At 39.5% G+C, this 16,610-nt stretch overlaps 1 protein-coding gene across 1 annotated transcript in view; it reads right to left on the bottom strand.

The window, feature by feature from the left end:
• LOC138852655 (uncharacterized) overlaps positions 1-16,610 on the bottom strand; it is a 445,859-nt gene that overhangs the window by 350,854 nt on the left and 78,395 nt on the right. The window contains exon 4 of the mRNA XM_070084742.1: positions 12,190-12,395. Coding sequence (XP_069940843.1) covers positions 12,190-12,395 — 206 coding nt within the window. The remainder of the gene's footprint in view (positions 1-12,189; positions 12,396-16,610) is intronic.

Here is a 16,610-nt window from a genome sequence, read left to right as displayed (position 1 = left end):
AGATAATTATTCTTTATCAAGGTTACACAGACAAGTAGGAATTTTAGGACACTAAGGTCGCAAAAAATGTCCCCCTTCGATACCTACTATAATCTATATCTCCACAAGTCACTCTGGACCTATATTAATTTCAAATGAAATATACATCACCAGAAATTCTGGTGAAACATTAATATAAATATGTGGACTGTATATTAAAATTAATAAATGATTACATAGACACATTTATGTAACAGAAGGAGAATTTATAATCATAACACTCACCAATTTGTCTGGACATTACTTGGTTTATCATACACAAACCCCCTGCCTAAATATGAAGAAAATACTGGCCAGAATTCCAACATAAATAGACATGACTTAGCTGGGGTTCCTTGACTGTCCTATTGTTACAAAAAACGCGATTCTAAAAGCTTAGAGATCTCCAGTGAATACTAGAAAGGACTGCCCTTCTAGCATCCAGCCTGTTACTGGGTTTTCATAACAAGTAGTCAGTATCCTTGTCCAATTATCCATTAGAATTCAGTATGATTCAATAGTGCTTCAGGATTACAACTGGTAGGCTACTAACTAGAGAAATTAAAATTTAATAAATTTATTAGTCATTAAGTTGTCTATGCGTATATCAAATTAAATTAAATTATTCACAGTAATTAAAATAATATCACTTCTCTCGTGTACAATATTATTGTGCTGAAAGCACATATCACATTTATAATTCTTAACTGCAGAAGGCTACTGTCCAAGTCTCCTACTTAAGCCAATGCAAGTCAGGTCACTTACTCATGTATTTATCTATTTTTAAAGCTACACAACGTTCTGACGGTACTTGGGAGTTTGTTCCACTCATCCACAACTCTATTACCAAACCAGTACTTTCCTATATCCTTCCTGAATCTGAATTTTTCCAACTTAAAACCATTGCTGCGGGTCCTGTCTAGGCTAACAGCACACTATTTACATCCCCTTTATTTATTCCTGTCTTCCATTTATACACCTCAATCATATCCCCCCTAATTCTACGTCTTTCTAGAGAGTGCAGTTTCAGGGCCCTTAGTCTATCCTCATAGGGAAGGTTTCTGATACATGGGATCAACTTTGTCATCCTCCTTTGTACATGTTCCAGAGAATTTATATCCATTCTGTAATACGAAAACTGTGCAGCATAATCAAAACCAAGGATGTATAGAGTTGAAGAACAACCTGAGGATTCCTATTATTTATGCTTCTTGATATGAAGCCAAGGATCGATTAGCTTTATTGCGAACACTTATGCACTGTTGTCTTGGTTTCAGATCTTTCTATGTGGCATGGTTATTGTCCTGTCCAACATTTAGAACTAATATTAAACTGCATCTGCCACTTCTCCGACCACTGCATCAGTCTATTCAAATCTTCCTGGAGTGCTCGAATGTCCTCGTCAGAATGAATTCGACGGCCTATTTTGGTGTCATCGGCAAACTTGCCGATGTCGCTCTTTATGTACCGTCTGGTACATTAACATTTAATAAGATATTACAAATATGTACAAGTTTGAGTGTATGTGTGTAAGTGCTCTAAGTAGTTCGCTATGTCTCAAGACTCGACTAGACTTAAACAAGTGACTGACAAATTCCTCAAATAAACTAACTTCTTGACCAACTGGCAGTCAGAACAGTCTGCTTGAACAATAAAAAGAATGCTAAGCCCAATAGCAATATAACAAGCAACTGCGACACAGAATCAGGAACAAGGAGATAATATAACGACACTAAGTAGGGACCATCTGCAGATCCTCCACAAAAGTCACCAAACTCCCATACTACTGAATCTAAGTTCAGCATTAAGAAAATCCCCGACTGTGATAATACACAGATATCAGTACAAGTTAGGTCAGAAGCTACAGCTCAGGACCTGAGTTACTCAGAGTGTCTATGAGACACACAACCTCAGTACAATGTCGAAAAATCACTAAGTCTATACAATGTTCTGTGAAGAGAGTTCTACAGAACTAACAAGAATAATGAGACAGACAATCTGTCCGACCACCAAGAGAGTCTAGACCAGACTGAATACTTCAGGCGAGGTGAGGACACCCCCCCCGTCGATCACGTGATAGCTCCGTGGGTAGCTGCAGCTCAGAAACAGAAGCCGGCAGTCTAGTGAGCCACAAGCGATAATTACAGTAGTTAGACAATCAAGACTTGAACTGAGCACATATGTTACATCCTACCTAACCAAAGGAAGCTAAGTCAAATAACAATATAAAGCAATACATTTACGATTTAGCTATTATCGCAAATACAAGCAATATAAAATTATATGAAAAGGTAATAATTATATATATATATATATATATATATATATATATATATATATATATATATATATATAGATATATATATATATATATATATATATACATATTAATCATTGCAACCCATTCAGGGGTTGCAACACCTATCAACTTGCCTAATGCTCACGTTATGCAGGACTACAAATCCAACAATTTCGGCTCCTATTTGAGAGGTTTTAAGCCCAATATAACCCCTAGAGTGACGAAAATTCTTCCGATTTTCACTAACGTTTGTATCGGTCAATTAAAAACAATGGTGACTCTTCCCCAGCGACGCTCCCCCCTTTCGCTGGTTCTTTATTTATTTACAAATTAATTTTTATTACCTACAATATAATCCATCAATTTACATACAAAATACACAGCATTTTTGGAGAATATACAGTATTTTCCACAGTATCTTTATTGCTGAAACGTACCAATTACGTAGCAGGCATCTTCAGATGAATGAAACATCTGAGAGAGTAGAATTCGTTGCTTGGGGTGATCAGTCCTTTAGCCTTGATAGGTTATCAATCTCAAGCATAAACCGAGGCATGAGGCCAGACCTTACCTAAGTGTCATAGTTGTAGGTGACATCTTAGGTAAGCGCTATGCACTAGTGGACGTAAGTCCAAGATACCCTGGTGTTGCTCTGTCAGACAAGTATTATATTACTAATAGTATACAATACACGTGGGTAACTTTATTTCTGAAACTTTTCAGCAAAAAAAAAAAAAAAGGATGAGGGAATTATAATCTAAAATTGCTTATTCTACTGTCTCGAGTGTTATATTTGCTTGTATTCGACTGAAGCAGCCGGCTACGCAAGGGAAATGTATCGGCAGTCAAGAGATCCAAGTACTGTGTCTCATTCATCACCATTATTCTATATCTTTCTTTGAGAAACTCTGGCAACCAGAATTAATGCGTGGCCAAGTTGCATGGGCAAGGCAATTTCTGCACTCTAAATGTCATATATACTTCATGAGTATCTCTTTGAGGAAGGTGATTTCCAGCTCTCTTGACACCACTATACATTTATTTGTGTTTTTAGTAAGAACTTCAGTTCCAGCTTATGGAGGAGGTAATTTTCATTGCGTTGAACTGCAGCTCATGGACCTCTCGAGGGTGACGAACTAGAGCAATTGGCACAACAGTCATCTACCTTTCCCATGTGTAATGGAGTTAGGATCTAGCTTCTGTGCCTGTTATATTGACGTGAATCTAGACAGAGTTGATCTGCAGCTACTAGGTCTGTTGAAGGTAATGACCTGCTGCCAGAGCTGGTTAGTGCTTCGTCACTTTTAATATTTAAGTTTAATTGAGTGTAGAAAGTTTCAACTCGAGCATCTCTGCAAGTTGAGGAGGTCATGCTAGACAATTGCAGTTTTATAACCGCTCTCTACTATTCCTTCTGTGTGTATTGAGGCAGAATGGGTAAGACTTACGTCAACCCTCCCAGTGACCGAAATACATTAAGATTTTTTCTCGAGGCCCCAGAACCTAGGAAAATAGATCCTTGAGTTTCAGCTCCCTATGACGGACCTACTGAGAGAAATTAAGCTTCTACTTCTGATTCAGCTGAGTTTCAGTTTCTGGGTCTAATTGCATTTCAGATTTCTGCTTCTTGAACTGATATTCATCTTTATATTTGCAACTCACCTTCCACACTCTCACAAAACTCTCCAACACACTGCCAACTCCCATACACCAACTCCCACACACCTACAGCTCCCACATGCCAACTCCCATACACCTACAACTACCACACACCTACAGCTCCCACATGCCAACTCCCACACACCTACAACTACCACACACCTACAGTTCCCATACACCAACTCCCACAAGCCAACATCTCGGTCCTTTCAATTAACTCTTAAACAGTTTCCAATTTATTACAAATCCTTCACTTTATAACATCCACATTCTTCCCAAACACTTATACCTCATTAACACACCAACTGTTACAAAAAACGCGATATCTAATAATGATAGAGATCTCCAGTGAATATTAGAAAGGACTGCCCTTCTAGCATCCAGCCTGTTACTGGGTTTTTGTAACAAGTAGTCAGTATCCTGGTCCAATTATCCATTAGAATTTAGTAAGATTCAATATTGCTTCAGGATTACAACTGGTAGGCTACTAACTAAAGAAATTAAAATTTAATAAGTTTATTAATAGCAATCAAGTTGTCTAGGCAAATAAGATCAAAGTAAATTATAGTAATCAATTGAATATAATATAGGATACAAGTTCCAACACTTCTCTCGTGTACAGTAGTTTGTGCTGAAGACACATATCACATCTTTATTGCTTTTAATTACCGTCTGGTACATTATTAGCATTTGTTAACATAATACAAATATATACATGTAAGTTTGTGTGTATGTGTGTAAGTGCTCTAAGTAGTTCGCTGTCTCAAGACTCGACTAGACTTAACCAGTGACTGACTAAAAGTCCTCACATAAACTAACTTCTTGACCAACCTGGCAATCAGAACAGCTTGCTTGAACAATAAAGCGACTGTTAAGCCGAACAGCAATATAACAAGCAACAGCGACACAGAATCAGGAACAAGGAGATAATATAACGATACTAAGAAGGGACCATCTGCAGATCCTCCACGAAAGTCACAAAACTCCCATACTACTGAATCTAAGTTCAGCATTAGAAAATCCCCAACTGTGACAATACACAGATACCAGTACAAATTAGGTTAGAAGCTACAGCTCAGGACCTGAGTTTTGGTTCCACAGAACCAACACCAAAAAAACGACAGAGACGATCTTCCAACAAGGGCCAGCAATGGAGAGCTGGAGAGGCCGTGTTGTTGGAAGGCATGTCAAGCAGACAATCAGCTAGTACAGACCAGCTAGACTCTCTCCAGGTGAGGTGTGATCACCCTGCCCTGATCACATGACCTTCCATGGACTTCTGCTGCCCAGCAACACAGAAGCCGGCAGCAAAACAAGCGAAGTGAAAACTACAGTAGTTAGGCAATACTATCAGCTACTTAACACTCGAACTATGAGCACTGAATAATATATAAATGTTACATCCTACCTAATAATATAACTAAGTCAAATAATAATATAAAGCAATATATTTATGATTTAGCTAATATCGCAAATATAAGCAATATAAAATTATATGAACAGGTAATACACATTATATACATTGTGACCCATTCAGGGGTCGCAATACCAACTTCACTTTCAAACTTCTACCACTCCCTCCCACGCCACTCCCACACGCTCCTTCACCTTCCACACTTTCAAGATTCTACAGTTCAATGCCTCACTTTACCAACACCCTAGTAACTCATTCACTCATATTCCTCATGTTCAATCTCTCACTCGTACAGCTCATTACAAAACACCTTTTGCAACTCAATTAAAATTCATTGCAACACAATTTTAACTTTCAAAACTCGCTTTTACATTCCTCTAATTACTCCCACAAGTGATATACTCCTGCTCTCATCCTCCCACATGTCACGTAATGAGTGTGGCTTACTTGACGGTCCCATATGTCACTCTCGCACTCCATATCATTCTCACACTACAGTACATCATTCTCACACTACAGTACATCATTCTCACACTTTGTTATTATCATGCTATATATCATTCTCGCATTTCATATTATTCTTACATTCTACATCATTTTCAAACCCCTAACCAAGCAGACCTAAGAGTCGCAAGTAGTATTCAAACTCACTTAAGCAGTATCCTCAAAATGTAAGAATTAACAAAAGAAAAAATTAACATTCGACCTTTCATGCATTCATTAATATTTAGTTAAGAGTATTTATTGTCTGCGGTTAAACTAACAGCACTCACTCCCCAAAATGATAATCATGAAAAAATACTATCTAACTAACCAAATGTAACTTAACCTCCTGTAACATAACATAACCTAACTTAATCTAATCTAACCTAACCTAACTTAATCTAATCTAACCTAACTTAATCTAATCTAACCTAACTTAACTTAATCTTATCCAACCTAACCTAACTTAATCTAATCTAACCTAACCTAACTTAATCTAATCTAACCTAACCTAACTTAACCTAGCCTAATGTTAAGCAGATTTCTGCATTGCTTGGTAATATGTATAGGGAAGTGTGCCATAATTTTATAAACCACGTTATAATTGTGAACCATAACTTTATAAATAATATTATACAGTTGTGGGCACTGTAAATTAGCTTAAACTGTAAAATATACGCTGTGATCAGTGGTCATATGCGGTCATACCTGTCCTAAGCTCTGGGAGTTAGTGTGGGCTGTTACCAAGCACCATGGCTTGTTGTAGTGTTTAGGAATCTCAGCTTAAAGTGTTGAAGAAGGAAGTTCTACTTCAGGAGGAAAATAGGAGGTTGAAGCTTCGCCTAAATGAGTTTGGGAGCGAGTGTGAGAAGGATTTAGCTGGTAAGGAGGAAATGGTCACTAGCAGTGATAGTGGCAAGTGGTTCACAGCTCAAGAAGAAGGAAGATAAGGAAGGTTAACAGAGAAGTGAAGGTAGGAAATCAATTCTCTGTTCTCCAGGACGAGTGCACTTCAGTGGTTAGTGAGGTTGAGGATAGTGTCATCGGCGAATTTGCTCATATCACTAGTAATGCCCTCATCAGGGTCATTGATATGTATTATAAACAACAATGGGCCCAAGACTGATCCCTGTGGAACGCCACTTGTTACAGATCCCCACTCGGATTTAACCCCATTTATGGACACTCTTTGCCTCCTGTCTGTGAGCCATGACTCGATCCACGAGAGCACTTTTCCCCCAATGCCATGAGCTGCCATTTTCTTTAACAGTCTTTGGTGCGGAACTTCTTATATTATCAGTTATAACTGACTCTTAGTAATTTGCTTACGAGTGAGGTCAGGCATATTGGGAGGTAATTTGACGGTAACGACTTGTCCCCTGCTTTAAAAATAGGAATTACATTAGCCATCTTCCACATATCAGACACTACACCTCTTTGAAGAGAAATATTAAAAATATTAGTCAATAAATTAAAAATATTAGTCAATAAATTAAAAATGTAAGTCAATATATTAAAAATATTAGTCAAGTCCTTTTCACAATCTGTATGGCTAAGTTCTACATTATTTAACTTATAAGTGCTAGGGTTATGGACACTCCCGAGCTTCAGAACCTTGCATTTATCTACATTGAACTGCATCTGCCACTTTGCTGACCAGGTATTGAGTTTGTCTAAATCCTCCTGAAGTTCCCTGATATGTACGTTTATATCAATTATCCTACCTATCTTTGTGTCATCGGCGAATTTGCTCATTTCACTAGTAATTCCCTCATCAAGATCATTGATATACATTATAAACAACAACGGGCCCAAGACTGATCCCTGTGGAAAGCCACTTGTTACAGATCCCCACTCGGATTTAACCCCATTTATGGACACTTCGCTTCCTGTCTGTGAGCCATGACTCGATCCACGAGAGCACTTTTCCCCCAATGCCATGAGCTGCCACTTTCTTTAACAGTCTTTGGTGTGGAACTCTATCAAAAGCCTTACTAAAATCTAAGTAAATAATATAAAATAATATCAATGTAAAAATGAGCCATCCAGGGCTCATTTTTAAATGAATTCCTGTAACTTCTACCTTTGTCCCTAGACAAGGTCTTAAGCCCCTAGGCGCCCCATTTTCTGCGTAACGCCTGATCTAACCTAACCAATCCTATGTTCACCTACTGTAACATAACCTAACGTAAATAAACTTTGCAGATAATTTTTTTATGTAATAATCTATGTTTGTATTTTTAGGCTGTAATGTCTTGAGTGAGAGCTAGTATGCTGCATTTGGATTTCCATATTCTCATATATACAAACTAACCATAAAAAAATTTTAAAGAAGAATTAGTGAGGGAAGGAAAATGAATATTTCAATGATTCCTCTTATAATTTTTTCCATAAGATATACTGGAAGTGAAGATGTGAATAAACTGCAACATTACTAGCATATACAATACATAAACTTCTTAACCACAAAAGACCATATAGATCAAAGTAGGAGATCACGAGGAGATAAAACAAAATACTTTTATAACTGGAGAACGTTTTAAGTGTATCAGGAGAGCACGGTGCTCTCTACACCAACTCCAAGCTGAGGGACTGATTACTTCATATTTTGTATATAGTTCTACTGTCTTCTAATTATGTCCTAGAATCTGTATTGATAAAGCTATTGGATGGCGAAACGTCTACGATAAAGATAACCAGATGTTGCACATGTGTCTTAACTTTCATCATATATATGTCGTGCCGAATATGTAAAACTGGTCAATTAGCAAGAACTCATTTAAAATTAAGTCCTTTCCAAAATTTTCTCTTATACGTTTAAAGATATATTTTTTTCATTATTGTTAATGTAAAAAATTTAATTTTGCTCCAAACGAATCTTGGAAAACTTACCTAATCTTATTATAACAAGAACAATTTATTTTAGCCTAACCCAACTAAATATATTTTAGATTTGATTACAATAATTTAATACTAAACAAACACAGTGAAATATATTTTTTTCCGTTAGGTTCAGAATGATTTTGGCGAAATTATTGCATACACAAATTTTCACTCGTCTTATATGGCAAGATGAGCTTTGCTATTTAAGCCAAAATCGCAAGTTCTGCCTATTCGGCACGACATATATATATATATATATATATATATATATATATATATATATATATATATATAGAATATGAATTTACTTTACAAGATATACTAAGCATTAGTGTTGGTTGTCTTAGAGCTAGAGCTCATTAGCAGTATTTCCATCTCCCTGGATCAAGAGACTCGGTCAAGTACATACATCCACCTAGTATGCTGTACAAGACTAAACTCAAAGTCTATAGATTAGGAAAGTACTAAAAGTGTTTGACCAGAGTTACTAGTAAGTCAAACTAGACAATTTCTCCAACACCTTGGTTCAAAAGCCTTCCAGACAGGCCCCCATTTGTTAAAAAAATGTGATATCTAATAAGCATAAAGATCTCCAGTGAATACCAGAAAAGTCTGCCCCTTTAGCATTCAGCCTGTTACCAGGTTTTTGTAACAAGTAGTCAGTATCCTGGTCCAATTATCTATTAAAATTTAATAGTAAGACTCAGTAGTGCTTCAGGATTACAATTGGTAGATAACTAAAAAAATAAAATTTAAGAAGTTTATTAATAAAGATAAAGTTGTCTAGATAGACAATATCAAAGTAAATCAAAGTAAATTATATAATATAGGATATAAGTTCCTACACTTCTCTCGTATACATTAGTTTTGTGCTGAAGGCACATATGTCTTTATGGCTCTTAAGTACCGTTTGATACATTATCAACATTTAAGAACATAATACTAATATATACAAGTGATTATGTGTGTATGTATTTATGTATGTATGTATGTATGTATGTATGTATGTATAAATGTATGTGCTCTAAGTAGTTTGCTGTCTCAAGACTCGATTCGACTTAACCAGTGACTGATTGCCCTCACATAAACTATATTCCTGACCAGCTTGGCAATCAGAACAGCTTGCGTGAACAGTAAGACGACCGATACGCCGAACAGCAATATAACAAGCAACAGCAACTCAGAATGAGGAACATGGAGATCAAATAACGACCCTAACTGGGGATCATCTGCAGATCCTCCACAAAAGTCACAAAACTCTCTTAATACTGAATCTAAGTACAGCATAACAAAATCCCCGACTGTGACGGTGCACAGATACCAGAACAGATTAGGTCAGAAGCTACAGCTCAGGACCTGAGATATCTTAGAATGTCAGTTAGACACAACCTCAGTAAAACGTCGAAAATCACTAAGTCTAACCTATACTCTGTGAACGGAGTTACACAGATTTATGAGTAGTATTTTTCGTCTCACCACAGAAAACATACTCTACCAGAACAGAGTCTAAACCACGAACTAACAACAAGAGAGCGACAGAGATGTTCCAACAAGGGCCAGCAAGGGAGAGCTGGAGAGGGAGGTGTTACTGGAAAAAGCACCAACCGAAGGGAGGAAGGCCAGGCAGTCTCCTCACTTAGGTGTGATCACGCCACTCTGGTCACGTGACTCTCCCGTGGACTGCTCCTGCCCAGCAACTACAGAGAAGCTGGCAATTAAACAAGCGAGGAGGCAGTTATCAAGTTAGTTTGCCATTGCCGCCAGCTACTCAGCACTCTCGAACAATGAGCACAGAATAAGATGTAAATATTACATTCTACCTAATAACAGGTAAAATACATTAAAACTGAGATATATACATGTACATACATTGTGACCCATTTAGGGGTCGCAATATCAATCACTCTGAGCTGTGTAAATTTCAGTTTGCTAGTTTTATCAAGTAAATTCTTTCCCATGTAATAATGATAAAAGCCTGAAGTCAAACAGGAAAGGTATTTTGTAGTAGGTTAACTGACCTGATTCTAAGGATTCTAAGTTTGCAGTCAGTTTCAGTAAAATTTCAGTTTTGCACTTCCTTATTACAGAAATCATCATCAGAAATATATTGAAGCCAATCAAACGGATTATTATTTAGTTACAGAATAAAAGCTAATATCATTACTTATTCAGTAAAACTAAAAAACTGGTACAATGCCAACCAAGCAGCAGTGTGACCCTTGTGTTCAGGAACCACGTCACACCACTGGTCAATTGAGTCATTCTCCAGTTATGACATGGATTCCAAGGATTCCATTTTTCTACTATTTTTCAACATCAACAAATTTGTGTGTACGCAAGAAAAACTTAGCAGGTATTATCGTGGCCCTAAAATGCATCAGCCATTAAATTGTATAATTGTTCGTAAGAGGTAAAACGAAATTTATTTAACGGGATTTAAAGAAAATAAAATTTTCACACTGTTTCACCTATGAAATGGTTAATTCTGCATCTACACTCTTGACTTTTATGTCCTCACAGAAGTAGTCTAATTAGGAGGCATCTTTTTTAACATTTGAAGCTATGCCACTGACTGTTTAAAAAGTTATCCGAGCCATTCAAGGAAGCTGGGAATGGATTCAACAACGTTGGTCACAGAGGACGGAAACATACCAATTCTTTCAAAGAATCTCGTCCTTGTTACCATACACAAATGTTAAAAATTTGAAGCTGATTGGATGAGGCGTTTTCGAGTTACGAGCAACTTGTAGGAAAGAAAAAAAATGAAAAAAGTTTTCGGCAATCTCTTAAGGTCCTCTTTAGGGGATTCCTAATAAAACGTATTTGAGATCATAACTTCCTCAATATAACATCCAACTCGTTTGCTTTAATATATTAAATTGAGCTTAAAATACCCACTCAGGCTTCCTGTGAGCTGTGGTAGAACGAAATGGTTTACGCTCCTAGACATAGCCTCTGTGAGCAGTGGTTACACAGAACAGATGGAAGTAGTTAAACAGAATTGGTGGTAGCTATAGAAATAGTCTTTGTTAGCGGTGATTAAACATGATGGGTGATGGACCAATACAAAATCACTACGAGTGATGATGAGACAAGATTGCTGGTAGCCTAGCCATAATCTGTAATCGGAAGTTAGACAGAATGGATGGTAGGCCTAGACAATTTCTGTGAATATAACTACACAGGATCGAGCAGCGATCAAAATATATCACGTTTCCTTTGGTCCCACAACACTCGGCTGACACCCAAGTTCCTGTTTACTGTCGCTTGAAAAGGCAAAACTGCCCTAAGATTTTCCCATATATCGCCACCAACTTAACAGTGATCCCTGGAACATCGTTTGTGAAATGAACTAATTCTTTCATCGAAGAGGAATTAACTGGCCTGGAATCTGAAATTAATGTTGCCGATGGAGAATTAGAGCAGGACTAACCCACAACGTCGAGTCTGATGCGTAGGTTCCTGGTGGGTGACTCGACAAAGTCGACCCGGCAACGGTAATCACCAGCGTCCTCTAATTGCACCTCTTGCAGCACCAGTCCACGCTGCTCCCTGCCGAGTCTCAAGTAGGCGCGGCCGCCTAACTTCTTTTCTGCCCAGTGGCGGGCCCGCTCCAGGCTCACGTTCCTCGAGTCCAGACTGCAACAATAACAAAGTAAAAATAGCTTAAGATACATGTTAAGCTTTGATTTTCCTGCTAGGTGAAAAACATGAATTTTTTTTTTTACACTAATGAAATCGACTTAGTATCTGATTTTTTCTACATATAAATACTTCAAGAGTTTGGGCTGCTAGAGAAAAAAATATTAGCTTCGAGTATTATGAACCATTTTTCTTGCCTAGTGAAACAATATCGCACATTCTTGAGAAAACTGGAGTGTGGAGTATTGACTGCGCTGCTCTCAACTTCTCTGTCAGGAACCATTGCTGCCTGAATGGGGAGGGAGGGGGAAGGTGCCACGAGTCTTGGTGAGAAATCCTCAGAGAGAGAGTGATTGAGAGAGAAAGAGAATGAGACAGAGAGAGAGGCAGAGACAGACAGGCAGAAACAGTCGCAAGGAGAGAGGAGTATAAAGACACACAAAAGGCCCAATACTGTAACGCGACCCCTCCATCCAGATATAGATGAATGTACACACACACACACACACACACACACACACACACACACACACACACACTGGACACAACACTGGAGGACAGGAGGGTCAGGGGAGACATGATAACGACATACAAAATACTGCGTGGAATAAACAAGGTGGACAGAGACAGGATGTTCCAGAGATGGGACACAGAAACAAGGGGTCACAATTGGAAGCTGAAGACTCAGATGAGTCAAAGGGGTTAGGAAGTATTTCTTCAGTCATAGAGTAGTTAGGAAGTGGAATAGTCTGGCAAGCGATGTAGTGGAGGCAGGAACTATACATAGTTTTAAGACGAGATATGATAAAGCTCATGGAGCAGGGGGAGAGAGGACCTAGTAGCGGTCGGTGAAGAGGCGGGGCCAGGAGCTGAGTCTTGACCCCTGCAACCACAATTAGGTGAGTACAATTAGGTGAGTACACATACACACACACACACGCACACACACACACACATACACACACACACACACACACACACACACACACACACACACACACACACACACACATACACACACACACACATACACACACACATACACACACATACACACACACACACACACACACACACACACACACACATACACACATACACACACACATACACACTACGTGAGTACACACACACACAAACACACACACACACACACACAGCAAACACAACCACCCACACAACACCCTCAGCTCCTACCCGGCCACCGCATCCAAGCACAGTAACCCAAAACCAACAATACTCAGCACTCACAGTCCCCCATCCCCCAGACTCAAACCCAACTTACACAATAGCCTCCCATAGTATCCTGCCAGGTCTCTCACTCCCCCAGCCCTCACGAACCCACCAGAATACAGTATTTTAAAAGAAGCTAACGGTATGGTATACCAACGCAGAAGGAATAACAAATATGTGTGAGGAGTGGCACAAAATAATATGGAGGCATCCCAAGACATCATAGCACTCACGGAAGCAAAGCTCACGGGGATGATACGAGACGTGATCTTTCCAACCGAATATCAGATCCTGAGGAAAGATAGAGGCAATAGAGGTGGAGGTATAGCTGCATAAAAGCCAATGGAGTTTTGAGAAGTTGGGAAAAATGGATAGAGAAGCAAGGGACTACATAGTAGGAACACTTCAAACTGGGAGTCCCAAGGTGGTGATTACAGTGTTATATAACCCACCGCAGAATAGCAGGAGGCCTAAACAAGAGTACAATCAAAGCAACAGAGCAATGGTGAACACATTAGCTGAGGTGGCCAGAAGGGCCCATATTGGTAGGGCGATTTCAATCACAAGGAGATTGACTGGGAAAATCTGGAGCCACATGGGGGGCCAGAAACATAGAGAGCTAAAATAATAGAGGCAGTACTGGAAAACCTTATGCATCAACATGTTAGGGGACACTACCAGAGAGAGAGAGAGAGAGAGAGAGAGAGAGAGGAAAGGAGAGGAGAGTATGAATCAGCAAGGCTGGACCTCGTATTCACCTTGAGTGGTTCAAACATTATAGATATTGCATACAAAAGGCCCCTTAGAGCTAGTAACCACATGGTCCAGAGCTTCGAATACATTGTAGAGTTAACAATGGAGAGTGAAGCAGCACGAGAAGGACAGGAGAAGCTAAACTACAAAAACAGAAACAGGCTTGAGGCAATTCCTGCATGAGGTGCAGTAGAGAAAAGAACTAGAGACAGTAAATGAAATAATGGAACACGTGACCACAAAGTGCAGCGTAGCAGAGGAGAAGTTTGTACCCGTGGGCAACAGAAGCAATGGGACAACCAGAACAATCCCTTGGGTCACCCATGGGCTTGTTCTGGAGATGAGCCGAAGAGCCAGAAAGGAATATGAATTGATAAGGAGGGAGGCCCAGCAGCAATACAAGAATGACATAGGATCAAATGCCAAATCTGACCCGAAGCTGCTGAACAACCAATTCCGGAGAAAAACAACTGCCAAGCCCCAGGTAATCAGGCAGAAGAAAGGAGGGAAGATCACAAGAAATGACCAAGAAGTATGTGAGAAGCTCAACACGAGATTTAGGGAGGTATTTTGAGTGGAGACACAAGGGCGTCCAGCAAACCAAAAAAGTGTGGTACACCAACAAGTGCTGGACATACCACATAACCGAGGAGGCGGTTAAGAGAGTGCTAAACAAACTTAGGCAGTGAGCCCAGACAGCATCTTTCTGTGGGTTCTGAGGGGGCAGAGGCCCTGTGTGTGCCACTAACAACAATCTTAAACAGTGCAACTACCTGAGGTGACGAAAGCAGTATATGTAGTCCCAGTTTTTAAGGAGACAGACAACATTAAACTTCAGACCAGTGTCACTGACAAGTATAGTATGTAAAGTCATGGAGAAGATTATCAGAAGATTGGTGGATCACTTGGAAAGGAATGAGCTTATACATGATAACCAGCACGGTTTCAGGGAGAGGAAACCTGTATCACAAACTTACTGGAGTTGGGCAGGGAGGGAACACAAGTAAGACAGGAATAAGAGGGGTGGGTAGCCAGCATTTTTCTTGAACTGTAAGAAGGTTTTCGACAAACGATAACTTTACCAGATGGTCCTTTGTCACACATTACGTCATTATATACTGGAATGCGATAAAATTAATGAATTCAGAGACAAGTCACTCAGAAATGTTCAAGATATGTCAAAGAATTTCATCCACAGTGGCGTATTACAGACCATTCTGGAAAAATACCCTGACTTTACGAACTGTAAATAAAGAATTATAACTTTGTGTGTGTGTGTGTGTGTGTGTGTGTGTGTGTGTGTGTGTGTGTGTGTGTGTGTGTGTGTGTGTGTGTACTCACCTAGTTGTACTCACCTAGTTGAGGTTGCAGGGGTCGAGTCCAAGCTCCTGGCCCCGCCTCTTCACTGGTCGCTACTAGGTCACTCTCCCTGTACCGTGAGCTTTATCATACCTCTGCTTAAAGCTATGTATGGATCCTGCCTCCACTACATCGCTTCCCAAACTATTCCACTTCCTGACTACTCTGTGGCTGAAGAAATACTTCCTAACATCCCTGTGATTCATCTGTGTCTTCAACTTCCAACTGTGTCCCCTTGTTACTGTGTCCAATCTCTGGAACATCCTTTGTCCACCTTGTCAATTCCTTTCAGTATTTTGTATGTCGTTATCATGTCCCCCCTATCTCTCCTGTCCTCTAGTGTCGTCAGGTTGATTTCCCTTAACCTCTCCTCGTAGGACATACCTCTTAGCTCTGGGACTAGTCTTGTTGCAAACTTTTGCACTTTCTCTAGTTTCTTTACGTGCTTGGCTAGGTGTGGGTTCCAAACTTGTGCCGCATACTCCAATATGGGCCTAACGTACACGGTGTACAGGGTCCTGAACGATTCCTTATTAAGATGTCGGAATGCTGTTCTGAGGTTTGTTAGGCGCCCATATGCTGCAGCAGTTATTTGGTTGATGTGCACTTCAGATGTGCCTGGTGTTATACTCACCCCAAGATCTTTTTCCTTGAGTGAGGTTTGTAGTCTCTGGCCTCCTAGACTGTACTCCGTCTTCGGTCTTCTTTGCCCTTCCCCAATCTTCATGACTTTGCACTTGGTGGGATTGAACTCCAGGAGCCAATTGCTGGACCAGGTCTGCAGCTTGTCCAGATCCCTTTGTAGTTGTGCCTGGTCTTCGATCGAATGAATTCTTCTCATCAACTTCACGTCATCTGCAAACAGGG

This window comes from Cherax quadricarinatus, chromosome 13 (assembly GCF_038502225.1).
Source record: "Cherax quadricarinatus isolate ZL_2023a chromosome 13, ASM3850222v1, whole genome shotgun sequence".
Taxonomy (NCBI): domain Eukaryota; kingdom Metazoa; phylum Arthropoda; class Malacostraca; order Decapoda; family Parastacidae; genus Cherax; species Cherax quadricarinatus.
Note: the sequence above shows the minus strand (reverse complement) of the source record. Positions and strands in the feature narration are given on the sequence as shown.